Raw genomic sequence first — 26,779 nt, forward strand, 5'->3', positions numbered from 1 at the left:
TGGAATGCCTGCTGGTGTTTGCAGTTTACACGGCTGGGCTGGTGCAGTGAGGTACGTGGGCGGTTGGCCTGGTTTTTGGAGCCAAGAGCAGAGTGGACACTGTGACACTGTTATGGGGGAAGGGGGTGGTGGGGGTGGATATCAACTGACTCTCTGTCCTCTGGGAGCTACAGAGGTGGGGTAGGGAAATGCCAGGGGACCAGATTCAGAGATGCATGGATGCTACCTTGAAATCTACCCCAGGCCCCTCTCAATGGAAAGATTATAACTGGGGTCCCTCCCTGCTGAGGGAGGCAGCCTTTGTCCACCTTCAGGCCAGACAGGCACAGAGTCCCTGTGTGAGGCAGGGTAAGACACAAATGCTCCATCCAGGCCATCCTCAGTGCCTGTGGACTAAAGGGACCAGGAGATGATGCGAGCAGGTTGTGGGGGCCCATCCGGCCCATCCATGGCAACAGGGCAGCCGTGGGCACCACACTGCTCTCTCCCTGCAGTGGTCTTAGAGAAAAGGAGGCCAGCACCACCCTCCTCAGGGGAGACGAGTAAGAACAAGAGCCTCCTGCTGACCACACAGCCTCTAGGCAACACCAGCAAACACCCTCTCCCATGGCTCTTTGGGGCCAAGGGTCTTCCAGTACCCCCTCCCCCACTGCAAGGGTTCAACTTGCTGAAATGCCAGCTAAGCCCTACAGAGAGGGTGGGGCAGCCTGGGGTCCCCAGAAAGGGAAGGGGTTAGCCTACTGTTTCCACAAGGTCATGGAGGCTGGAAAGAAGGGGAGAGGAAGGAGGAGGAGAGGGGATTGTGGTGAGGCTACCACATTACACACAGATGGGCCCCCAAAACAAACAGAGAGGCGCCACCGTCCTGGGACCTGGCCTAACTTGCTACTCTCATGCTGTGTGACCTGGGGCAAACTGCTTAACTTCTCTGGGCGTCCAGCTCTTAAAAGTTACAGCTCCATGATATTCCACTACCCTCAGTCTGTCAAGTGAATGCTCAGGATTGGGATTGCACCTGTGTGTGCTGGGGTAGGAGGGACCCTTTTCCCATCCCTCTCTGTTTTGATCAAATGCAAAACAGAAGTAGAAAGTGACTAGATTTCTATTCTCCCACCATCACCAGGAAAACTGGCATGTTCATTCCAAGCAGGGGTCACAAACTTCAATTCCTCCAGGGTCAGGCAGATGTCTAAGTGAGGAAGGTGTGGGTAAGGTAAGGCAATAGGCAACAGTGGGGACTGGGGTAAAGTGGCGAGCATATGCCTCATCTAAAGGGGCAACCTCTAATCAGCTGAAGCCACCTGCTGCCATGTGACAATGTGAGTTAGGCACAGACAGACACCTCGATTTTTATGTAAATTTTTTACCATTCTGTATGTTAGAAATAAATGCAAATTAAAAAACAAACTGCGGCGGGCCAAACAAACCATCTACAGGCTGCATTCAGCTCTGGGCTGCAGGCACTTTGGAGCCTCTGAGGCTAATTGTGTGACTTGGACCTATGACCTTTCTGAGCCTGTGTCTTCATCCCTCCAGCAGGCAACCCCCCACCCCCGCCGCCTGTGCTGGTCAGTGGCAGGACTAGACGGTTCAGGGCCTGTAAAGTGCCTCCCACCGTGCCTGGTACACAGTAGATGCTGAATGACCTTAATCTCATCTGTCCCCTCCCCAAGCCAAGCAGCCACCTGTGTCCCCACATACCTCCCTCCCCAGGGGCTTGCCTTGGCATTGCCACAGGAGGACCTGGAGAGCTAAGACCAAGAGTTGAAAAAGGAGCCGGCAGGAGGAGGGCTGGAGGGCCCAGGGTGCAGGGCAGGGATGGGGTTCCACAGCTTAGGTGGGGCCCAAGGAAGGGAGTCGGGGGTAAGAAGAGGGTGCGGCCAGGGCTGGATCCCATCCTGGGAACAAACATGAACTGCAAGTCTGGGGAGACTGGGGACAACAGAGAGCAAGGGGCCACTTACATGCCCACCAGATGTCTTCCACTTTGGACGTTTTGGTCACGTGCCTCTCAAAAAGTGAGTGAGACTGGCATTACCAACGGCCCCATGTCATTATCACCATTGATAATCATGGCCGCTTACAGAGCACTTACTGTGTATGAGCACTTTAAGAGCTGGGTGCCACGTGGTCCTTACAATAACCCCACTAAACCTGCATTATTGTGATCCATACTCTAGCGATGAAGAAGCTGAGGTCGGAGAGGACGGGTTGCTTGCCTTTAACAGCAACGTTCGCAGAGCGCGGTCCCTGTGCGCAGTGCCTCGCCAGCGCTATTTCACGCAGTCTCCAAAGACGGCTCCCCGTGAGCCAAGCCTCCTGGGGTTTATGCTTTGTGCAGCCCTTCCCCCTGGACTCTGGCCCCCTCACTTGCTCTTGAGCCAGAGAATGCAGCAGAAGAGACACTGTGCGACTTCTGAGGCAAAGTCATAAAATAAACTTGTAGCTTCCACTTGGCTCTCTCAGAATGCTTGTTCTTGAGACACTCCCCAGGGCCCCAGCCACAGTGTTTGAGAAGCCAGTCCCACTGACAGCCCCAGCAGACCCCTAGCACCAGCCAGGACTGACTGCCAGCGTTGTGAGGGGCCCTCTGGGACTGGCAGTGCCCCAGATGACTGAAGCATCTTGGAAGACCCCAAGCCAGGACCACCCAGCTGAGAGCAGTCAATCCACTGAATCATAAGACATAGTAACACATTTTTGTTTTAAACCACTTAATTTGGAGGTGATGTGTGATAAATCAACAGAGGACTGGAACGCCACTCACAAGAGCCCCATGACGTAGTATCTCAAGCTGTACCCATTTTACAGCTGAGGATACTGAGGCTTGGGGAAGGTAAGTGACTTGGCTAAGGTCCACAGATGGTGAAGGTCAGGATTAGGATCTGCTCCCAAGCTGTCTGATCCAAGAGGCCGCCCCTCTACCACCCCTCTGCTCTGCCCACAGTGCCCAGCAGTGCTCGTCAGCATGAGGCTGGAACTCAGACTGGTGGACTCCTAACCACAGAAACTCTGCCTTCCTGTCCAGGTGTCGTTCTGGGAAGCTGGTCCTCAGAAGCCCCAACTGATAAGCTCCTGCAGCCAGTTCCTCCTCCCCGCACTAGGCCGGGAGACAGAGGCTGGCGCTGTCATGCCTGGGAGCTGGCCTCCTCCCTGGTGGGGGGTGGGGACCAGAATCTTGACAAATGGCCTCGCACATATTAAACAAGAGAGATGACACAGGCCGGTCCTGGCAAGGCCCCAAATGCGAGGGATGAAAAATGGAGCTGATCATCTTGCGGACCTCAGTGACAAGGAGAAATGGATCAGCCCTGTATAGGGGCTGCACATGGGGGCCCGGCCTTAAATAAGTCAAATGGGAATTGGGTGCCCCTGGGGAGGCCAGCCCCTGGCGGCTGAGGAGCAGGGGAGGAAGCCTGGCTTCTAGAGGAAGAAAGGTTCCCGTGGCCAATACCAGCGGGCTTGGCTGCAGACCAGGGTGGAGAACCAGGGGCTGCTGGAAAGAAAGGGCTGTGGAGGGAGGGGGTTCAGAATCCCAGGCAAGTGACCCAAACTTTCTGAGCCTCGGTATCTACATATGCAACACGGGGTAATTGTGGGTGTTAAATTTCATGTCAATAATGGTAATATCAGAAGAGTTGGTGTTCACTGAGTACTTACATGTGTCATGTGCTAAACACACATGAACTGTGTTACTATTACTCCATCATCTCGAAGAGGCAGAATATAGAGGTTGAAAGCTCCAGAGCCAGACTGCCTGCGTTCAAATCCCAGCTCTGCTGCTCCCAAACTGGGTTACCCTGGACAGGTTACTTAAGGTCTCTGTGCCTTAGTTTCCCCTCCATGAACTACCTACCCCACAGCGCTGTTGCAATAATGACACAGCAGTGGTTAATACATGCGAGAGGTTATTTTGCACGTGGTCAATACTCAAAAATGTCCGCTCCCTTCCTCTGTCTCTTTCTCTAGCTCAAGGTAACTACCAAGGTCAAGATCTCAGGAAGGGACTGCTGAGGGGTTGGGGGGAAGGGTGGGTAAAAAGGAGTCAGAGCCTTAGCCGGTTTCCCTGCCACTGTTCTACTTAAAGGGATCAGGGACTGTGTTGACAGGTCAAGGTCTCTTTAGCTTGAAGGAGGAGGAGCCAAGCAGTGAGTAGGAAGGGGTGGAAATGGAGCAGGAGTCCCTCCTGGTCTGAAATGAGGTCTGTCACAACCATAGCCCCTCCTGCTCCGTTCTGACCACCCTCCCCCAAAGATGCCCTCTCACCGCCAAGGCTTCGCAGCGGCCATTCCCCTGCCTAGCACACTATCTTATTCCCTCCTCCGCCAGTTTGCCTGACCAAAGTCTCCCCCAAGGACCCTCCCCAGGGGAAGCTGGGTCAGCGACCCCTTCTCTGTGCTTCCACGGCTATCTTTGACCACCCCCCACCCTGCCTACACCATAGTGTGGTTCAGAGCATAGCTTGTTCACTTGTCTTCAACACCGTCTCAGCCACTGCTGGACTCTCGGCACTGGCTGCCCCCAGATCACTGCTCACTCAGCAAATATGTGTTAAATGGCTGAGTGGATAAATGTCCCCCAGCCACCAGAACCAGACCCGGATGACCTGCGTAACAGACAACTACGGTCACCGTGTTCCCAGCACGCATTCCTCCTTTTGATAACAGCTCACTCCACCCCCACCCCACCTCCAATTTCCCACTAGAGGACCTTCCTCCGTCTCTCTGTCCAAGAGTTTGGACCACGTGACTCAGGCCAGACCAATTAGGCCAGTCCAGTCTCCTCAGGGTCTAAATCACTGGCCCCGGTATGGTCACATGACTTCAGCTAATCCAGCAAAAGTCAAGGAGGGTCTGGGCTGCCAAGACTGGATCTCTGCTGGTGTTGCTACATTTGTAACACGTAAGCCTAGGCCTGGGCTTGGTGACCACCTTTGCTACCACCTGGGAAAAAGCTGCTTGCGAATGAAGCCAACACTAAAAGGAATGAAGACAGAAATGGGGAGAGAATGACTGAGTTCTTGGTGAATTATCTGACCACCTGGATCCAGCTGTGCCTGTAGCAGACATTGTGGTAATTCACCCAGCATCCATTCCACCCACTCGCCATGAGAGTTTTTGACTCATCCTTTGTTCCAGAGGAATGGACAGGCTGAGCCAATAAGCTCATGACATTCCTTCAGCCACGGTGATAATTCAGGAGGGAGAAAATGACCTCAGGCTCATCACAGGGAGGTTTGGGACTTTCACGAATGTTAAGGAAAGAGAAACTCTTTCTCCCCCTGTATGTGAAGGAAGAAGCACTGACCTCAAAGGAGCTTTCTCATCACTAGGAGGGAAGGCCACCCAGGGACAGAGTAAACATAGGGAGTAGCAATGCTCAGGTAACCAGAGACAGAATTTAGCCCTGATGACTGTGACTCTGGATCAAACGTTCCCTGAAGCCCATGCCCAGCTGTGTTTTCCATTTACAGGAACCAGTGTACTTACTTATTGATTGGACTGAAGTGGGTGGGCTTTTCTGTTTTATATACATAAAAAAATATATATGTATAGCCCCGCTAGCTGACCCACCTGGATTTTTCAGTTACATGAATTAACCCTTTTGTTTATTTAAGCTCGGGATTCTATTACAAGCCAAAGACTCCTGCCAGATCCTGCCTTTCTTTTGCACGCCATGCTCTGAAGTGCTGACCCCTGCCCACTGTATTCAGAACCCTTCACTAGGACCTTGACAGCTTCCATCTCCACCTTCCAGAGCAGCCTCTAAGGCAGAGGTTGGCAAACTTTCTCTGTAAAGGGCCCGATAATAAATATTTGAGGCTTTGTGGGCCATTCAGTCTCTGTCATGACCACTCAGCTCTGCCACTGTAGAGTGAAAGCAGCTGTAGACAATATGTCAATGATGAGCTTGGCTATGTCCCAATAAAACTTTATTTATGGACACTGAAATTTGAATTCCACGTAATTTTCACCTGTTACAAAATATTCTTCTTCTTTTGATTTATTGTTAAGCAATAAAAAAATGTAAAAACTACCCTTAGCTTGAGGGCTGCATAAAAACAGGTCACCACCCAGAGGCCACAGCAGGCCCACCTCAGCTCCAGGGTCTCAAAGCATATTTGGACTCTGGACTATTCCCACCTTCCTCTGCTCTCCAACTGGGCTCAGCTGCTGAAGCCCCAGCACGCCTTGGGGCTCAGGTGTCTGAAGGCCAAAAGCCACTTACCAGAAGGACCACCCGTAGTCCCAGGAATGCGGTCTCCAGTCTTCAGGGCCGAGACTCACGGTGACCTGGAACACCTGCGTGTACATCATGTGGGCTACCATTCCCAGGAGGCCTGTGGGGGGAGCAGGACAAGGTGTCAGGACGCGAGATGGGGCTTTGTCTGCCCTCTACGGGCCTGTTAGTGCTGGACCCCCAAGGAAGGGCAGTCAGCAGGACCAGGGTACAGAAGACCAGAGCGTGGTGGTTTTTTTAAGCTGGCCATGGAGTTTGAGTTTGAACCAGAGTAGCCCTGGAGAAATTTAAGCAAGGGAGACACAGAGTCAGATCTGTATATGGATGGGCAAAGATTTTCAGTTAAGGACCAGATAAGTAAGTATTTTAGGCTCTCTGTGCAACTACTCAGCTCTACCATGGTAACGCACAGGAGCCACAGACAGTACATAAAAGGATGCACATGGCCGTGTGCCAATAAAACTTTATTTATAAAAGCAGGCGGGCTGGATTTTAGCCCGTGGGCCATAGTTTGCTGAAACCTGTGTTAGAAGGTCATTTGGGAGAAGCTGCTTAGAGAGTGTTTTTCAAACTGCAGGTCTTGACTCACTAGACTAGTAAAGTCATGAAATCAACTTCATGGATTGCAACCAGAATTTAAAAAAACAAACCAAGAATGGAATGGAATGGAATGGAAATATCTGGTACCATTAAATGTATCAGGAACAAATACCGGTTTGTGAAACTTTTCATTTCTATAGATGTGCGTGTGTGTGCACGCAGCGACTGTAATATGAAACATTCTTCTGTGGCTCTTGTCTAAAAGCTTGGAACCCACTGGCTGGGGGAACTTCTGATTCCAAGGGATCTGAGGCGGAATACTTTCATACCATGTGTCCACCGTGTAGGCCCTAGGCAAGGGACTTCACTCCTCTGAGGCTCAAATCTTTCAACCCTAAGATGGGGATTCTGACAGGTATGGCAAAGAGTGATGGACAAGAGGCAAGGCAGCCTCCAGGTCTGCTGCCTAGCAGGTATGCGATCGTTACAGTTACCAGGATTATTATAAACCTGGGGACCTTGCTCCATGTGGACTGTGGCATCTGGAGCCCTTGTGGGTGCCACAGTGTGTGGCCAACTGACATGGACCTGACTAAGATGGAGTGATACAGTATTGAGGAGGAGGAGGGAAAATGTAGATGACTGGAGAAAGAAACCAATCATGCATGTGCACCAACTGTGTACCAGGTACTCTGTCAGACTCTTCTATCTCCATTATTATCTCTTTTAACCTTCAGAACAACCTTCTGAAGTATGACGATGTGGGCCATGCACCGTTGTTCAGGCTGCCCACTGCACAACTCCATCCATATGGCTCCATTCACATTATAGTCCATGTGCATGTCACTCCCCGGAGTTGAAGCAGAACCACATCTCTGAGGCTGTCTACGGTAGCCTTGAATATGATTCTTCCCACCTCACAGGTGAGAAAATTGAGGCTCAGAGTGATAAAGTCTGTCCCAAGTCACAAAAAGAGTAGATGGCTTAGTTGTAACTGGGGCCCAGATCCAAATGCTCTCAAAGCCAGGGCTCTTCCCATGCTGCCTAGAATGCACCTATCCTCCCCTTGTTGCCTCAATCACCCTTTCCCCTTGGAGACAAGAGAAGAGATGGAGACAAGGAGAGGAGGGGCAGAGATAAGAAAAGACAGAGGTAAAGAGGCAGAGTGAATCCTAAAACCCAGCCCTGGGGGCAGGAGTGAGGGTGAAGGGGGACATCCTGTGTTCCCATAGTGTGAAGGTTAATGTTTAACAACAGGCTCTCCGAGGGAGAGAAAAAATTTTAAAAGCTATGATTTATAGCATTTGAATTTCCATGCTGTAAATAATCCCACCGTGGCCAATTTCAAGCTACCAATGTGACATCACTGAAAGCAGAGCAGAGGAGAGATGTGCAGAGTTGGGGCTCGTGAGCTGAGCCAGCAGGCTCTAGCACACCTGTCTCCCTCCAGTCACCTGACCCCAGGCCCCACGGAGACAGAGGACTCATAGCTGGTTGGGTGTGTCTCGGGGCTGGGGTCAGCCCCTCATGGACACTTCTCACTGCTCTCTGGTCTCAGATAAAGGCTGGGGGGAGGGGGAGCACTTAAGTCAGGAAATCCAAGGAGAGGGTGACCATGACAGGTGATGAGGTTCCCCGAGAACCCCCTAAAGGCTCAGCCTTCCCCAGGCCATTTCTGCCCATCCTTAGTGGTGCCCCAGCAGGTATGCCAGAAACCTCCTGGGTCCCCTCTGCCCTGGCTCAGCAGGTTAGAAGGAGGAGACAAGGGCTGAGACACATGAATATCTTATTTTTTGTTACTTGACACAATTCCTGGTGAACTTCCAAGAGGTACCTAACATATCTACCTATTCTTTGGAATGGATGCATAAGATTCCTTGATAATGATATACCATATTTTATTTAGCCAATCAGTTGATAGTATTTAAATATCCATAAGCAATGCTGCTATGAACACCCTTCTACAAGTCTCTGTGCAGACAAGCAAGGATTTCTTTCACGTGAACAGCAAGAGGTGTTGCCGGGTCATACGGTGTATGCATTTTAAATTTTGATCACTATCAGTGATCTGCTCTCCTGAAGAGTGGTACCACGTTATACTTCCGCCAGCTGTGTGAGGACTCACGCAAATCCTCACCAACACCTGATGTTATAAGACGTTAAAAAGTTTTGCACATTGCATGGCAAAAAATGACACCCCCATATTGTTTTAAGTTTTATATTTCCCTCATTACTCATAAACTTGGGCATTTTTTACCTATTTATTAACCATTTCTATTTCTTCTTTGACTGTATCGTTTGTTAATTTCCTTAAAAAATTCTTTTTCCTTATCAACTGACAGAAATTCTTCATGTATTCCGGGTACTAATCCTGTCTGTTGCATAGACTGCAAATAGTTTACAGCTTGTCTTTTCCATATACAGCACATCTTTTTTTTTTAAACTAATATCTTTTAATTTTTAGAGCTGTTTTAGGTTTACAGAAGAGTTGAGTGGGAAATACAGAGAGTTCTAGAGTTCCCATATGCCCCATCTCTCTGCCCCCAGAGTTTCCCGAATGATTAAGATTTTTCAATAGGGTGCACATTTGTTATAATTAATAAGCCAACAGTAATACATTATTATTAATTAAATGCATAGTTTACATTAAGGTTCACTCTGTGTGTTATACATTCTACAGATTTTGACAAATGCGTAGAGTGACATGTATCACAACCCTGCTGTCATAACTTCTTCAGTTTCTTTCTCACTAGGCCAGCAGATGCCCTCTGAGTTATTGCCCTGTCAGTGCCTAGGTTTTTCCATCTATAAAATGGGGACAATGGTAGACATGGGAAACTCCGGAGAGCATCCACTAAAAAAGAAAAATATTTATGAGAACAATGACTCCTTATACTAGGACAGCAGGACATGACAATATTTTACTACAAAAACTGGACCCAGGAGCTGGATCCAGACTGTTGGCAGAATAATTAATTTTCCAAATTGTTAGTTTAGAAAAGCATTAATTTCTCAACTGAATTCCATTTATTCCCAAATATGAAAGGTCCGTGCTTTAAGAAAATTCAATAAATGAAAATGACAAATCACTCAAAGATAGCTTGTTGATATTCTCTGATTACATTCTAAAGATTCTGCTTAAAAAATTGGACCCGCAACAAAGTTTCTGAAAGCATGTTTGTCCTGCGAAGTGAGGTCCACCACCAGGAGCATCTGCTGTAAGACTCCTTGGCAGAAGCAATTGTTTCCAACTCATTCTGAATTTAAAAGGGACTTTCTGCCGAGTTAAGGCACCTCTGAAATTAGCAGCAATGAGGCTTTCTGCGTGGCTACTGCTGCTTCCTGGCAAGGACCCACACCAGGAAACTCACAGCTGTAAATCTCTCATCATGGGGTTTCTGGAATCTCCCACTCCTAACACCACAAATGGGATTCCCAGCCTGTGTGGTGAGGCAGGCACGGCTCCTCTCTGCCCCTGGGGGACCTTGGAAAGCACGGGTTGGTGGGGAAGGGGAGGATGCTGGCCGAAGGCTCGGAGCCGGGCTGGATGTGGTGCCACCAGAACCCAGAGCAAAAGGAGCTGCCCTGACTCTCAGCCCTGCCCTCTACTGGTCAGACTGAGGAAGTCGACATCTTTTGCCAAGTTCAAAGGGGCTAGCCTGGGGCCAGAGTTAAGAGACAAGGTCGAGAGGGTCAGAAGGTGAGCCCAGAGTAAAGCAGGGGTGAAGCAAGGAGAAAGAGAGGGTCCAGCTTCCAGCTCTGTCACTTACCAGCTGTGTGACTTTGGATAGATTACCTCACCTCTCTGTGCCTCAGTTTCCTCAACTGTGATATAGGGATTATATATTAACTCTAACAGCACCTATCTCATAGATTGGTATGAGGATTAGGTGGTTTACACTGTAAAGTACTTAGAACAGTGCTTGACACACGATAAGCCCTACCTAAGTGTTTGCTGAATGAATGAATGAATGAATGAATGAATGAAAATGCCTAGGATTCTCTACACAGGTCTCCTGGACTGCATGATAGTCCAGGGACCAGGTTTGTTTTGCTCTCTACTGAATCCCTAGCACCAAGCCCAGGGCCTGGCACACAGTAAGTATTCCATCCGTGTTTGCTGAATGAATAGATGATTCATTCAATTCAAAGCTGATTGCAAGGTGCTTGGGGAGCTACGCTGGCTAGTATAAAGGTCTAGGGTCTGGGATACAGGAATGAGCCAGGACAAGGCTAGATCTGAAAACTCCGAAGAGCAAACTGTCTACGTACAGACTCATCATTCATTTATTTATCGTTCATTTCTTCAATCAGCCAATGAGTATGCATCGATATTTTCCATATGCCACGCATTTTTCATGGGGGCGTCAGGGGAACTGAAATGGACAGATGGACAATGCCTTGTTTTCAGGGGGTTTGAGGTTCTAGTGGAGCAACCCAAACAATAAGCACATAGATGAACAAGAAAACAGGCAGTGAAAAGTGCTGTGATGAAAACAGAACAGGGCAAAAACGCCTGCAGCTCACTTCAGAGTGGCTGGTCAGGGAGGGCCTCGCTTAGGAGGTGACATTTAAGGAGGGGTTTGAACGGGGAGCTGGAGGTGGTCTCATGGACGTCTAGGTCTATTCAGACAGAGGGAGTGGCCACTGGGCAAAAGCTTGAAGGCAGCAGAGGCTGACCTGCAGGAGAAGGGAGAGAGGTCTCCAGCAGAGTGCGAAAGAGGAGGGGGCTTTGGAGACGATCAGGAAGGCGGGCAGGGGCCACAGTGAGGAGTTCTAGCCTAGCTGAGACACCAAGCAAGCAGTTGGTACTCAAGTTTGAGGCCCAGAGAACAGTCAGAGCTAGTGATTTAAATAATGTGTATGTTATTAGCATACAAATGTGTGCCTGGAAGAGACCACCTGGGGAAGAGATGTAGGGAGAGAAGAGAAGGGGCCTGGATGGAACCAAAGTCGACTGCTGGGCAGAGTAGGTGGGGCCAGCAGAAGAGGTTGAGGACAAGAGGCCCCGGCAGCAGGAGGAAACCGGAGTGCGGCATTGCCAAGGCCACGTGAAGGACGCACATCAAGGAGGAGGAGGCAGTTTGTTACGTCAGAGATGAAGACAGAGTAGTGACCGCTGGGTTTGCCAACACGGGGGCCCTCGGGGACAGATGCTCCACTGGAACGGGCCGAGGAGATGGGGAGAGAAACAGCCAAACAATTACAGAGAAGACACCAAAACTTGCTTGCATGGAGAAGCAGAAAAAATGGGGTGATAGCTGGAGAGGACCTGGGGTTCGGGGAGGGATCCTGGAGAGGGGAGACAGAGGATGGTCCTGTGCTTACCTAGAGTGCTAATGTAGATAGGGAGAGCCTGAGGGTGCAGAGAAGCCAGACAGCCATCGTAGAAGCATGAAGGAGAGAAGGTTCTGAAAGACAAAGGAGCTGGCTTTGGATGGGAGCTGGGACACCTGGCCCAAGGGAACGGGAAGAAGGGTGTGCGAGTGCAGATCCCAGCACTGGGGCTGCTCTGTCTCTCCCTCTCCACTAGGGCAGAGAGAGAGACAGCGGATGTGAGGAGGTTTAAGGAAGCAGGAGAAAGTGGGAAGTGGTCCTTTTGGAGCATGGGAAAGCGCAGACAAACCGCGGCAGTGTGTGTGACCGGCGGAGCCATGCCACCTGCCTGTGAGGCCTGTGTTCAGAAATTTAAAGGGAGACCAGGCAGCGTGGCTGTGGGATTCAGGTAGAGGAAGAGGAGTCAGCCTGGCAATGCAGAGTGGTGCCTCCCAGGTCTGGAGGACACACAGGAGTGCCAAGCCATGATGCCCCTCACCCCGGGTAAGGATACACAGATGCCCAGCTGAGGTCGAGAATGCCTCTTGCATCTAGCCTGCCTCTCTTTTGCAGGGTTTGGATGTATTGTGCTAGTGGCATGCTCCATTTAATTGAGATATGAGGGAGGTAGTTGACGAATTAATTTATAATTGAATTTATCATTAAAGATGCTGTCCAAGTTATTACTCAGAACACTCAGGGAGTGTTCGTGTCTAAACAAATATCCTTGTGAATGTGGGCACTGATCTGGATTTGCCAACATCCCATGAATGTCATGTCAGGGAGTAAGACAGAGGGGCTGGTGGAGACCTCAAGGAAGCTGAAATCAGATGAGATGGGGCAGGATGGCAGCAAAGGGAAACCCCCGTTAGGACAGCCTGACTTTTGGTTAATCTGTCATTGAGCATCTATTGAGCACCAGGCCATCTTCTAGCTGGGGGAAATATGACTGGGAATGAATGAGCTGGCTTCCAGTGCTCTCAGGGATGAGAAAGACAAAAACCTGGGACCACAATGTGGCAGGGCAGCCAACAGGGAAGGCCAGGCACCTGCAGGAACCCTAGCTGGACTCCTAGGGCAAGTTTGGGTGGGGAGGTCAGGAAAGGCGTCTGGAAGGGGTAACATTCAAGCTGAGAGTTGAAGGACCTGAGGGAGCAGGAGGGTGGACCAGGCAGTGGAAGCAGCTCCAGGAGAGCCCACAGGCAAGGTGGTTTGTGCAGCCATAATGGGCTGTTAGGTAGGGCACGTGGGTGGAGAGAGTGGCTGCTGCTGGAGGGGTAAACAAGACACCGCAGGAAAGTTTCCTGGGGAGTTTGGCTTTATCTCGAGGGCAATGGGCAGGAAGTGCATAATTGTAAGTTAGGGGGCAAGGACCAGTCATGCCTTTTTTAAAGACCTCTCTTGCTGCTGGGTGGAGAACAGACTGGCAAAAGGTTGGGAGGCAGGGAGGCCAGGGAGGCGCAGCTGCAGCAAGAGAGGACGCGCAGCAAGAGAGGACGCACAGCAAGGCCAAGGACGCCGAGATTACGAGGTGGGCGGGTAGGTGGCTGGAGGGAGCCACGTTTGGCACAGCTGAGACGGATGGGTTCCCAGCAAAGCCCTGGGCACTGGAGAGCCCTGACTCAGGAATGGGGACGGGACTGGGAGAGGCTGGTGGGACTGACCCAGTTAACATCAGCACGGAACATCCTCCAACAGAAAGAAAACTCCGAAGTCAAGGCTGGCATTTCATGACACCAAGCAGCTGGGGGCGGAGGGACAGAGAAATCCCTTATCCAGGTGTATCTAAAACATACAGAGGTTTGTCCCTGCAGAGACCAAAGGCTGACTCTCTCGTGCCCTTTGGCACAGCCAGGTTCACCTGCACTTAAATCCATCCCCAAGAAGCTGAGCGGGTGCTATGTTTAACACTTGCCCAGATCTATTTTTAAAGAACAGGCTATTTTTAGACACTCTCCCAAGAACCAGCGGCCTCTCTTGGTAGCATATTTCAGGGTTTTAAAAGTTCCTCCTTACACATAACCTAAATCTTTCCAGCGCCAATTTAAGCTAATTTCTTGCTCTGCCCTCTGAGAACAAGATGGGGGTGAGCCGGTTGGCATCTTTCTGAGCGGAACCTTTCCGGGGCTTGGCAATTACCGAGTCATCCCTCAGCTCTGTCTTCTCGGCACTAGATCATCCCAGTCACTCCACCCTTTCTTCAAAGGTCTCCTTTCAGGCCACTTGAGTCGTTGGCACCATTCCTGTTTGGATTCTGACCATTTCTTGATTTGCCTCTTAAAGTGAAGTGGCCCAAGTCTGACGTGGCATTTAATGAGGGATCTTCCCATGTCAAGGTTTATGGAAGCCCCAAACACTTGTCCACCAGGCTGCCTCCATCTCGCCCTGAGCCAATGAATGGGCTCAGAACCGCCCCCGCCCCGCCCACCGTGGGGGTCTAGAATGAGTCCGGAGGCCTCGCCCCCAGTTCTCGGTGAGCCTTTGGGTGGCCCAGGGCAATCTGGTGGCGGATGATGGGTTTTTTTCAATTTTAGGGCCAATGTCCCCACGCCCTGCTTCATTTGGGCAACTAGATGTAAGACCTCAATGGCCCCAGCTGTCGCAGAGGACTGACAAAGCAAGAATCAAACTCCTGGCTTTGGGGATTTCAAACACCTCCATGCAGGTGTTTGATGAAAAGGTTTCGAAGAATTTATGATCAAGCAGAGCCAGTTTACTCCCCCCTCCACCTGGAGGCCAGGCAGAGTTGCCCCCTTGGGGGAAGTGGAAGGAAGGGGAAGAGGAGGAGAGGACAGTGGGCCCCAGGAGACAACGGATGAAACTGCACAGAATGAGCAGGGCAGCCCCGGAGAGCCTCCATCCTTCACCCCATCCCCGGGAGCACTTCGGAGTGCAGTTGGCTGCCACAAAGGGTCCTGTCCCAATCTGAGTGGACATGGGACAACATCCTGGGAGTCAGGCCACGTGCTCACAGACCGGGCCAGTACATCCCGTTCAGAAGGAAGCTGTCCACCTGGATCCCGGCCCTTGACTCCCATATGACTTTTCCCGTAGACAACCCCCATCATGATGGCCTTGGATGCTGCAAAGCCCCCCAGGATGGAGAGTGGACCCTCTCACCTAGAAGATGATGGCGGGAGGAAGAAGAGAAAGTCCCCTGGACCATGCTTGGGTTGGACTGAGTGAAGCATGCTGGGAATCTCACACAGAGATCCAGGGCAGGGGCGCATGCTCAAGTCATGGTCCTCCCCCTTTCTCCTGTGTCCTCCTCCCACATCTCCACCCCAGAAATTCACACGCCACAGCACGTGGTCTTGACATTCGCCCGAGCTTTGGACTTGGGCTGCTTCTGTGGGGAAGGGCTCTGACCCTGGGCATGACGTTCCCAGCAGCTCCCAGCCAGCCCCACGCGCAGTCTCCAGGCCCTTCTGCTAAACAGAGATCCCTGAGCGCTTAGAGCAGGGTCCGGAGCGGTGGGAGCAGGGATCAGACTACACGGCAGAGGAGACAGCCAGGGTGGACGGCCCTCTCAAGCCTTAATTATGGCTCCCCTCTCCACACGCCCTACTAGATACAGTGGCTGAGAGTGAGAGGGATTTATCATTTGTTGCCTAAGCCGGGATGCTTTTGAGATGAACAGGGGTGCAGTTAAAAATTACCCTGGGACAAGAGGAATACCGGCTCTGGACAATGACGGCAGAAGAAATGAATGAGAGAATGAGCCCCACTCTCTCCAGGGGCCCCTTCCATCTGTGGATGGCCCCTCACCTTTACCGAGGGCATTCCCCTCCACCAGGAACTTTTACACCCATCTTTTTGGTGGGCCCAGCAGTCCTCTTCGTGTGCGTCCATTTCACAGGTGAGAACTAAAGTGGGCTGAGGAGAGGTTATGTGCCCGACAGACAGTGGGGAATCTGAAAGCAGAATCCACAACTCTTTTTTCTGCCCAAACTTCTTTCATTCATTTATTCCACACACACCACCACCTGCTGTGAGCCAGCACTGGGCCGGGGGCTGGAGAAAGAGATGAATGAGGCAGATGTGGCCCCTGCCTGCTCCAGGCTCTAGTTGGAAGACAGACACAAGCAGGAAACAACCTTCGAGGGTTGGAGGCTTAGGAGGTGGGGGGGCAGGGGCCATAGGAGCTGATGTCTGGAGTCCTCTGCTCTGGGGGTCAGGGAAGGCGTCCGCGGGGTGGGTGTTCCAGCTGAGCTTGAAGGATGAGGCGCAGTTAACCAGGTCAGAGCTGCCCGAGTATGGGGCACACCTCTCCGGGGTGCTCAAGCTTATTTTAGACCAGGAGCTCTAAACCTCAGCGCTACTGGCATCTGGGGTCTGATAACCCTTTACTGTGGGGGCGACCTGCCCTTTGCGCGGCAGGATGTCTACCCATTAGATGCCAGGAGCATTCACCTCCCTCTTCCCCTAGTGGTGACCACCCACAATGTCTCCAGACATTACCAGCTGCCCCCAGGGGAAGGGGAGGGGGAAAAACCGCCCCAGGGTGAGAGCACTGTTTTAGATGGACACATAAACATCTTTACAATGGCAATGTTTTTCTTTTTACAGATTTACAATTCCCTTCTATTTATTGCAAGTGATCCTGGCTTTTTATTTCCAGTTGTGATCTGAAGCTTCCTTTCAGAATACCTTTAAGTTTCAAAACATGTGACTGATTTAGAGAAAAAGAATGCAAAGTCAGTGAGGGCACATGAATGTGGAGGGAGAAGGCACAGGCCTGAGGGGTGTGAAATGCGGAGTCAGGTGAGAGTGGGGCGGGCAGCATCCCAGGGAGCCGAAGGCGGGGGCGCGTGTGTGTGTGTGCACACGCCTGTGTGCGTACATGCATGTGTGTGTGTGTGTGTGTGTGTGATGCCTGGGAATCCCTCAGGGAGATGCCATCTTGGAGAGCGCATCTCTTCCCTCGGAGCTCAAGGCCAGCTTTCCTCTTGCCTGACAACAGATTGTCTCTCTTGGGTTGGGCACCAGAGGAAGGAACTGGCTAAACTTTCGGGGCCCAAGCGGCATGAAAGATAAGAATCTTTAAACCCTCAAAGCAGGCTCTTTGAGGCAAGATGCTCCCGTTGTTGAAGGCACTGGGGGCCCTGAAATCAGTGGAGGCAGGGGCAGCATGCTGGACAATCCTGTTCCACTGTCCTTCTGGGGCAGGCCCCCTCCCTTCAACTTTTTTCTTTTTCTACCTCTGCCTCTGTCTCCTTCTTTCTCTCTGTTTCCTTCTATTGCTGCCTCTGCCTCTCATTCTGTGTCTGGTTCTCTCTCTCTCACTTTCTCATTGTCCCAGGAATATCAAGTTACATGTGCCCAAGCAGAAGCAGCCCCCCCTCACCTCCCGTTTGGTCCATGAGGGATCTCGGCCTGCACAGAGAAACCCGGGATGGGTCTGGGGCCGAAGTTTCAGGCCGCCACCTCACCCCCTGCCAGCTGGCTCCTGCCTCAGCACACAGTGAGCAGAGTGAGTGGAGTCCTTCATAAACAGCCTCGAGAACATTCCTCCCAGGGCTACCCTTCCATCCCTCTGTCCTCCCATTAGCTGGAATGCAAATCCGACCTTCTGGCCAGTTAGATCTTAAGGGCTCTGAGCTTCCACACTTTCCTGCAGCGACGCTGTGATACCATCCAAATAGCTTCATTGTCCAGGAAGCTGCCTGCGCACTGGGAAGATGAGGCAAGTCGCCTTGCTGCAAAACCTCGGGAGAACAAAACCTCTGCACAGTCCCCTTCCCTGGGGACTTTACAGTCTTAAAGTACTCAACTGTCCTGTATCTCATGTAATCCTTACCTCATCAAGAAGGCAAAGTTTTGGTGACACTCTATTTAATAAAGGAGAAAGTGAAGCTCAGAGAGGTAAAGCAATCCACCCAGGGTCACACAGCATAAAAGGAGTGTGTTTTGAGTTCAGGTCTAGATGTTTGATCCTTCCATCACAGTCCCTTCCATCCATTCAATTCAGTCAACAAGTATTTATTAAGCACTTACTGTGTACCAGGCACTCTTTGTGGTTCAGGAAATAAAGGAGCATGTAAAAGAAGCAAGGTCCCCGCCCTCACGGAGCTGATGTTCTTATGAAGGAAGACAGAAAATAAACACAGGAACATATTTAAATTCAGAGTTTAGCAGATGCTGTGAAGGAAAAGAGGGGACAGGAAGAAAAGAGTTAGTCTGGCCAAGGATGCTAGGGCGGGTATCTTTAGGAAGGTGACCTTTAAGCTGAGATCTGAAAATTTTGAAGACTTGGGGAAGTTAGGCCCAGGTGGTGAGAAGGACAAGCACAGAAGCCTTGAGGGGGGAAGGAAGCTGGCTGCTCTCGGCTCAGGAGCCGAGAGGGCGGGAGCCTCATCTCGTGGGACTGTGTGCTACGAGGAGGCACTGCAGGATCTGGAGGAGGTGGGGGCTGGGGCACCGTCAGCCCCTTCTCCTCCATGAGTGAAGCTGGCTCTGGGAGCCTCTCTGCAGGCCCCTTTCCTGACCTGGCCCAGGGGGACTCACAGAGAGGCCTGGACGCCAATGGACGGCGGGTCCCACCTGGCCCCGCTCTGTCCTGGGACAGGAACCAAGATGGAAGCCTTCAAGATTGGGACCCAGCCACGCACGTCCAGGGTGATAGGAGGACAAGGCAGGAGTGAGGCAGCGCAGCGAGCTCAGAGCTGGGTGTCACCCTCCACCGGTGCTAAGAGTGCCCTCAGAATGCCTGGGCAGACGGGGCACCCATGGAGGACGGTGAGGCAGGTGTGTCACGTGCGTCACCTCCAGGCTGACATCACAGCCTTTATTCCTGTCGGCCCTGGCGTCCCTGCCTCAGACCCTCAGCATTTCTCCTCTGTGCCTTCCTTGGGCGGGAGTGGGTCTTCCAGCCTCTCTTCTGAGGGAGACCTGGGACTCAGGCAGGTCCTCCCACTAGGGGTCCCTGGTGCTCAGAGCGGAGATTAGGGCTGGGAGGCCCTCAGACTGCGAGGGGTCAAGGCTCTGCTGTGTCTGTGAGCTGCAGAGGAGCAGAGGCAAGTGAGGGGTGGCTCTAGGTAGCACCCCCACCCCTAGGGGGCCCCTGCCTGCCCCAGCAAGGCTCGGCTGTGCAGCCACAGAGACTCCCAGCCGCAGGCTTGGCTGCCCTGCTCCTGACCTGGGCTTCCCAGAGGTGGGGTCTGCGTGTGTCTCCCTTCCCCAGGCCTCGTCCAGGAGTGGCCCTGTACGTTGCACTCCCCCCTCAAGCTGATAGAGGCCTTCTTCAACCAAAATGCTAAGTTCCATCCCAATGGTTGACTGTCCTCCAGGGCTCCTGGGGATACATCTTCCCCGTCACCCGACCCCTGCATCCCCGACTAGACCATCTCTCCCACCTCCCTTTGCCGGTTGGGCCTCGTTCCCCAACCTGCAGACCACTGAGATGCTGTCATGGGAGACAGGACAGTGTGAACTCTGGAGTCCACACTGGGTCCAAATTTGCTTCCACTCAGTCCAGGATCTGCCTAGGTCCAAATCCTGCCTCCAACACTTACTGGCTGTGTGACCTGGGCAATTCTGTTAAGTGCTCTGTAACTCGGTTTCCCCATCTAATTATAAGAAGGAGCCGTGGGTACATGTAGTCATGTTCTACAAGTGTTGGGGCCATGCCAGTCACTGTCCATGCTTCCCCTCGAAGAGCCAGGTTTTCCAGATAAAATGACACCATCACAGCGTCCCATGCAACCTGAACCTTAGAGGAGAGGAATGACTAACATGATGACAAGAAAAACAGAAACCTGGCTGGGTGAGGCTGGGTACTGAGAGCCACCAGGGGAAGCCTCAGGCTACAGGGGATGGAGCACCAGGAGACCTGAGATCAGGAGAATCAGGGCAAGTGTGGGGCACAGGGGTGGCTCTGGGTGATGACCCAGATCTTGCCTGCTCGTCACTGGTTGACTCTTATGTGGCTCCATCTCAATGGGTCTCAGAGCCTCAGGCTTCTTCAGGACTTGTGTTTGTCACGTGAGCAGTGTGTGACTTGGCTCTATCCAAAGAGAGGGGAATGAGGGGCCAGCAGTCCCTCATTCCAGCCCCCCAGACTCCCTGGCACACCTGCCCAGACACTGCTGACCTTCAAGTTTCAAACACTGGTCAGACACCTGCCTGTCATCTCTAGACAGCCAGCAATGTCCATCTGGTCATCCAGCAAGAAAGCAAGAAATCAAGCACACAAGGATTAGAATCTTAATTCTGCAAATTCCCAGCTGTGTGTCCACGTGCAAGTTACTTAACATCTCTGAGGCTCACCTGGGAAGAAGAGTTAATATCTAATCACATCTACTCATACAACCAGTATTCCTTGAGCAGCTATTGTATGCCAGATATTGTCTTAAGTCTTGGGGACACCGTGAAGGGCAAGACAGAGTCCCTGTCCTCATGGAGCTGACATCCAAGTTGGGGAGACAGACACTAAATAAGTGATTTCGAGGAAGAAACAGAGTGAGGAGACAGGGTAACTGGGGAAAGCTGCTTCAGATTGGATCATCAGGGGAGGCCTCTCTGGGAAGGGACTTTAAACTGAAACCTGAGAATAAGGAGGAGTTAAGTCATGCCAAAGCCTGTAAGAGTCCCAGGCAGAGGGGACAGCAATTGCCAAGGTCTTGGAGTGGGGAGAAGGGGTCAGTGTGGCTGCAGCCTGGGAGCCAGGGGGCAGCCAAGGGTGCAGGGAGGTGGAGAAGGACCAGCTCAGGGAGGGGCATGGGATTTTATTCAGAACACAGCAGGAAGCCATCGGAAGGCTTTAAGCAGGGGAGGTGACACTTCCCCCATTGCCAGTCTCATTGTACAGAAAAGCACAGGGCACAGGGTAAGTACTTGATAAGCACTGGCTGACTCTTAAGTGGGCTCTAGCCCAGTGGGTCTCAGACCCCCCAGGCCTTGCCAGGCCTTGTGATGTCATGCAGTCAGTGGGTGGCTCAGCTTTATCCAGAGAGGGAGTGTGGGGGCCGGGGAGGAGAGCAGCAGCCTCTGCTTCCCAGCCTGATGCTCTCTGAGCTCTGTCCTTGGGCACATCCCGCCAGCCGGCCCCCTTCCCGGAGACAAATGATGGACAAGTACAAACTCAACTCATTGTCTCAAAATAGCCATCTGGGAAAAGCCAACTCCTGTGAAAAGCACGCAGAAGACCCCATTTGGGAGAAGAGTTCTCCAGGCGTGGGGCATTTCCATCAAGGGAAAGTGTCCTCCAAGGGGCTCTTAGACTCCCCAGCCACCTGGAGCAACACAACGGCTGTCTGCGGGGAGGGGGCTGGATGGAGGAGAGATGGGAGCCCAGGCGACAGCACAGTGTGAAACAGCCAGGATGGGACGCCAGGCCCAGGCAGGGACCAGGGGAGTCGAGGGCGTGGAGGACCCTCCAAGGAGGCAAGCAGAAGGGTCAGCTGTCAAAACTGAAAATGCACCTTCCTTTTGACCCAGGAATTCCACATCTAGGAATGTACCCTCAGAGGTATTTGCACATGTGGGCAAAGATAAATGGACAAGGACGTTCACTGCAGTAGAAGACTGAAAACACCCTAAAAGTCCACCAACAGGAGGCTAATGGTTGAATGGCAACAGAAATCTGTGTCTCCATCCCTGACCTCACCTCCTGCCCACCTTCCCCTCTCTCACTCCTCTCTGGCCACTGTGGCCCAATCCTGTCCTAAAGCAAGAGAGCACCTGGCACATTGGTGACAAGATGGAAACTCCTGGGAGCAGAAGGTGGGGATGGCTCCTGCCTAAATCAGTCACGGGCAGTGCAGACTGGCAGGCCCCACCCCACGAGCTATCCCAGGTGTCCCTCAGAGTCTCCTCCCCTCCAGTTAGGGGAGAACTCCCATCTCTCCACTAAGCCCCTACCTGCCCTGTGTAAGAGACTCCGGAGTACAGCCTTTCCCCCTACTACAGGGCTTTGGTCCCGCCTCGTTCCCTACCCAACCCCCTCCCCCAGGGCTGGATCCTATGCCTATGCAGCCCCAGCTGGCTGGAGCCCTGGCCACCAGGTCCAGGGTAAGACAATATGCTCCTCCAGAGGCTCTCCTGCTGCCCCGCCCACCAACTTAATTTCCACCAAGGCCACACCTCCAGGACCCGCCACGCCCCTCAGAGTCCAGCCTTTCACTGAGCCAATGCCTGGCCCCTCCTTGAGTTTCCCCAGAGACCAGGCCCCTTAGCACCTGGCATCTTTTGCTACACTCACTCCACTAAGTCGGTTAAAACCACTAAAACCAAGCAGCTTCAGGGCCGTGGGTTTTACTTCCAATTTTTATTAAACTTATTAAAATTCTTGCCTCCTCCTATTCCCCCCAAAGCCCAATTTCTGCCTGGCTCTGTGCCTGGGGCCAAGCTCATTTGTATGAAAGGCCCAATGGCCTGCATATTCTCCCAATCCTGCTCCCAAAAGCAGGCAAAGGATGTGGCAGAATTTCAATCACCATGACCAGCCTCAGCGAGGCCAAGGACAGACACAGCCTGTCCCCTGAGCCCCACCTCCTGAAGATACACTGGCTGCCCCCCAGCTGACAGGTCCTGGTTCCCTTCTAGAATCTTCAGACCCCTCTGCCGGCCCCTGACTTGCTTCTAACACTCCGACTCATTCATTCAAATAACATTTATTAAGCATCCTCTATATGCAAAGCATTGGATCAGCCACTGGGGATACAGCTGTGAATATGGCGTGGCCACTCCCCCGAGGCTAATGAGGAGGATCACATAAATAGTGAAGTCAAATCAATTATTACAAATACAAAAATAGAAATATACACAGTCACGATCAAAAACAGGCAGCCCATGGGCTGAATCCAACCTGCAGATGTTGGCTAGAGTTGTAAAGAATGATGAATTTTGGAAGGCAACATTTAAAAATCTGGAGGATTTCCATTCAAATATGGGAGTTTTGGCTTCTCTTATAAAACAATCAGAAAATCTGGCAACACATTTCGAGTCCACATTTCCCCTGGGTGACCCTCAGCTGGAGCCGATCGGAGCTGTGCCCTGGTGTCCACTGTCTCTCTGTCCGTGGCCTTTGCCACTCTTGCAATATCCCTGGCCACTCATTCATCTGCCTTTCCTTCCAGGCCTCTGAAGGCATTTACCTTTTCAATCCCTGGAAGGGACCTGAGGGAGAGAAGAGGTCAGTTCTACCTGGGCTGCAGGAAAGGCCTGGAAGGGGAGGTGAGCTTCAAGCTGGGCTGGGAAAGGTCAGCATGTGTTCCCGGAGAGGGGGTGGGGGAGGTGGGGAAGAAGGAGAAAGGCAATCTGGGCAGGTGCACAGCCCAGGCAAAGGCAGGGAACAGAGGAACAGCTGGTTCTGGGCCTTCCCGCCCTGCTGAGTTTGGCATCGGGCTGCTCTGATGGGGCTCCCGACTCAGGACTGTCCCAACTCTGCTTCTGATCTTCGGGGACCTTCCACAGACAAATGAGAACAAGGCTACAGGTGACGCAGACCACAAGGTGTAGGGGACATAAAAACTGGAGAGGTTTCCAACTAGATCATCTTGAAGCCACTTTATAACTCCTACTTGGATTTTTTTTCAAAACTTCTTATTCTGTGATAATTGTAGACCCACAGGAGGTTTCAAAGGATGTACAAGAAGGTCTCCTGTATCGTTGACCCAGTTAACACTTACCCAGCCGGCATGGTCCTAGGGTACACTATCAAAGCCAAAAAACTGACCTTGGCACAATCAATGGTTGACTCAGATTTCACCACTTCTGCATGCACACATGAGTGTGTGTGTGTGTGTAGCTCTGTGCAATTTTGTGACATGTGTAACCTTGCATAAGCACCACCACAATCAAGATACTCAACTGCACAATCACTAGACCCCATCATGTTGCCTCTTTCTGGACACACCTATCTTCCTGCCATCCCTAAGCCCTGGCAGCCACTAATCTATTCTCCATCTCTGTAATTACTTTATTACATGAATGTTACATAAATGAAATCATGAAATCCTTTTGAGATTGGCATAATTTCCTTAAGGGCCATCCAAGCTGCTGTGTGTATCCACAGTGGTTCCTTTTTTTTTTCGCTGAGTGGTGTTCCATGGGAGAGATGTACAGCAATTTGTTTATTTACTCACTCACTGAAGGACAGTTGGTTAGTTTCCAGTTTGGGGCTATTACAAATAAAGCTGCTATGAACACTCAAGTACAAGTTTCTATGTGAAAATAAGTCTTCCTTTCTCTGGGATCAATGCCCAAGAGTGCAGTCGCTGAGTCCCATGGTAAGTCTTACAGTAAATCCGCTTTTACCTTTGAAAATTACTGCCTAACTATTTTCCAGAGGGGATGGACCATTTTACATTCCCACCAACAATGTATGGGTGATTAATCTTCTTCATAACTGGACTTTTATTTAAAAATAAAAAACTAGGGGTCTCACTGGGGGCCCAACTTCATGCAGTCTCAACCTTTCTGGGCGGCCCCAGGATTCCGACACCCCCCACCCCATCACTGTCAGACTGTCTTCTTCCTCTACCACCCCAGGCCATAAGCGCATGGAAAGGTGGGGGCCAAGATCTGCTCTGGGCCCAGCAGAGGCATAGCACCTAGGAGATGTTCTCTGAAGGAACTTAAATTGCACAGAACAACTGAGCAAGTCAACCAAGACCCACAGCCAGTTAGAGAGGAGGGTAGATGCCAGCCCCCAAGGTCCCAGGGCCATAGCTTAACTCCTCCCGAGGGAGGCTCTACGTGAAAGTGCCCAGCCTGAAAGGTCACTGTCATCCTCGATCATGCAGAAAAAAAAAATAACAACTCTGTGGAAAGCACAGATACACATAATGTACATAAACAGATGTGTGGTATAATCTGGGGAGTTAAGAGTTCATGAGGGGAGGGGCAATTAGGAAAAGAAGGTCTAAAACACAGAACAAGAATGAAAATAAGGTTGAGAAACTTTTTGGCAGCACATCTTGGCCTTCTGCCTGTGAAGCGGGGGAGGCTGCCCCATTGGCAGGGCAGACTTTCCAAAAAGGCACTCTGACCATCTCACTCTGCTGACTAGAACCATCACTGGCTCCCCACTGCCTCTGGGGTAGAGTCTGAAGTGCCCAGCATGCCGTCTCTCCAGCCTCGTCCTGACCCACTGCCCCCATACCCACAGCTCAGGGTGCAGCTGCAGGAAACTACAGATTCACATGTCTCGATGCCTTTGCACCTGCTGTTCCTTCTGCCAGAAATGCCCTTCCCTCGTTCTTTACCTGAGCTTTGCTCAAAGAACAGTCAACTCGTCACCTCTGTGAAGGCTCCTTCACCTCCCCAGGAGCTCTAGGTGCTTGCTATACTGGTTTCATGCTTCCGTGGCACCTTTAATACCTCAGACTGTCACTAAGGTACACTCTGTATGGCTTCTCCAGGCTGGACTCTGAGTTCCCTGAAGACAGGGGCTGCGTCTTACTCACCTGCAGCACCTAATGGGCATCTCAAGTTAGCCTGCCCCACATCTGAACTCCTGATCCCCCCAAACAGTCTACGTACCCAGTCTGCCCCACCTGAGTGAAGAAAAAGCCATCCTTCCAGTGGCTCAGGTCACAAATCCCAGGATTTACTGTGACTCCTCTCTCTTTCCATCCCTCCATCTCCATCTCCCCTACCTCTGATCCATCAGTGCATACTGTTGGTTCTATTTTGCAACATATGCAGAAGCTAACCACCTCTCACGCCTCCACTGTTGCCACCCTAATCTGAGCACCCACATCACTCACCAGGACTGTCGCAGTAGCCTCCTCACTGGTCTCTCTGCTTCTGCCCTTGTCAACAAAGCAGCCACCATGATCCCTCAAAGAATAGACAAAATCGTGCTTCTCTGATCAGAACTCTCCAATGGCTCTCCATCTCCTGGGGTCAAAGCCAAAGTCCTCGCCAATGATAAAGTGGCCGAGGAGGCCTCCACAGTTTAACTCCCTACTCCTCCTGGTCCCTCTTGACCTTCTACCACTCTCCACCATCTTCATCCCACCCCAGACACATGGCTTCCATTCCTCAGGAAACACCAGATGCAGAGCTACCCCAGGGCCTTTGCCTTTACTGCACCCTCACTCTGGAATGCTCCTCCCCAAATATTCCCACAAGTCCCTCATTTCCTCCAAGTCTCTACTGAAATGTACCTCCCTGAGAGGTCTTTCCTGATCACCCTGTCTACAAGAGCCCCACCTCCCATTACTCGCTATCCCCTCACTTAATTTTTTGTCAAAGCATGAATCACTCTATCATCATAGTATCATCATGTTATCTTTGTATATCTAATTATTTCTCTGTCTCCCCCACCAGACTGTACACTCCACGAGAACAGGGATGTTGTATGTTCTGATCACTGTTGCATCTTCCAGATCTAGAACAGGGGTCGGCAAACTATGGACCTCCCACCAAATGTGGATGGTAGTCAACTCTTGTAAACAAAAGTTTTTTTTTTCCCCCTAGTTTTACTGAGATATAATTGACCTATAACATTGTATTAGTTTTAGGTGATTGGTGATTTGCTATATCAAATCACATGGTGATTTGATATTTGTATGTACAGACAGCCCCCAACCTATGATTTTTTGACTTCACAATGGTGTGAACGTGATAGACACTCTATAGAATTTTGAATTTTGACCTATTCCCAAGCTGGCGATATGCAATACAATACTGTTTTGTGATGCCAGGCAGTGACAGCCGCCACAGGTCCTAGTCA

At 51.4% G+C, this 26,779-nt stretch overlaps 1 protein-coding gene across 8 annotated transcripts in view; it reads right to left on the reverse strand.

Annotated features, from left to right (window-relative positions):
* Positions 1-26,779, reverse strand: part of GSG1L (GSG1 like) — a 185,802-nt gene that overhangs the window by 29,062 nt on the left and 129,961 nt on the right. For all 8 annotated transcript variants that reach the window (XM_072942832.1, XM_072942830.1, XM_072942833.1 and 5 more), the window contains one exon: positions 6,229-6,340. In XM_072942832.1, coding sequence (XP_072798933.1) covers positions 6,229-6,340 — 112 coding nt within the window. The remainder of the gene's footprint in view (positions 1-6,228; positions 6,341-26,779) is intronic.

Source organism: Vicugna pacos, chromosome 18 (assembly GCF_048564905.1).
Source record: "Vicugna pacos chromosome 18, VicPac4, whole genome shotgun sequence".
NCBI classification, from domain to species: Eukaryota; Metazoa; Chordata; class Mammalia; order Artiodactyla; family Camelidae; genus Vicugna; species Vicugna pacos.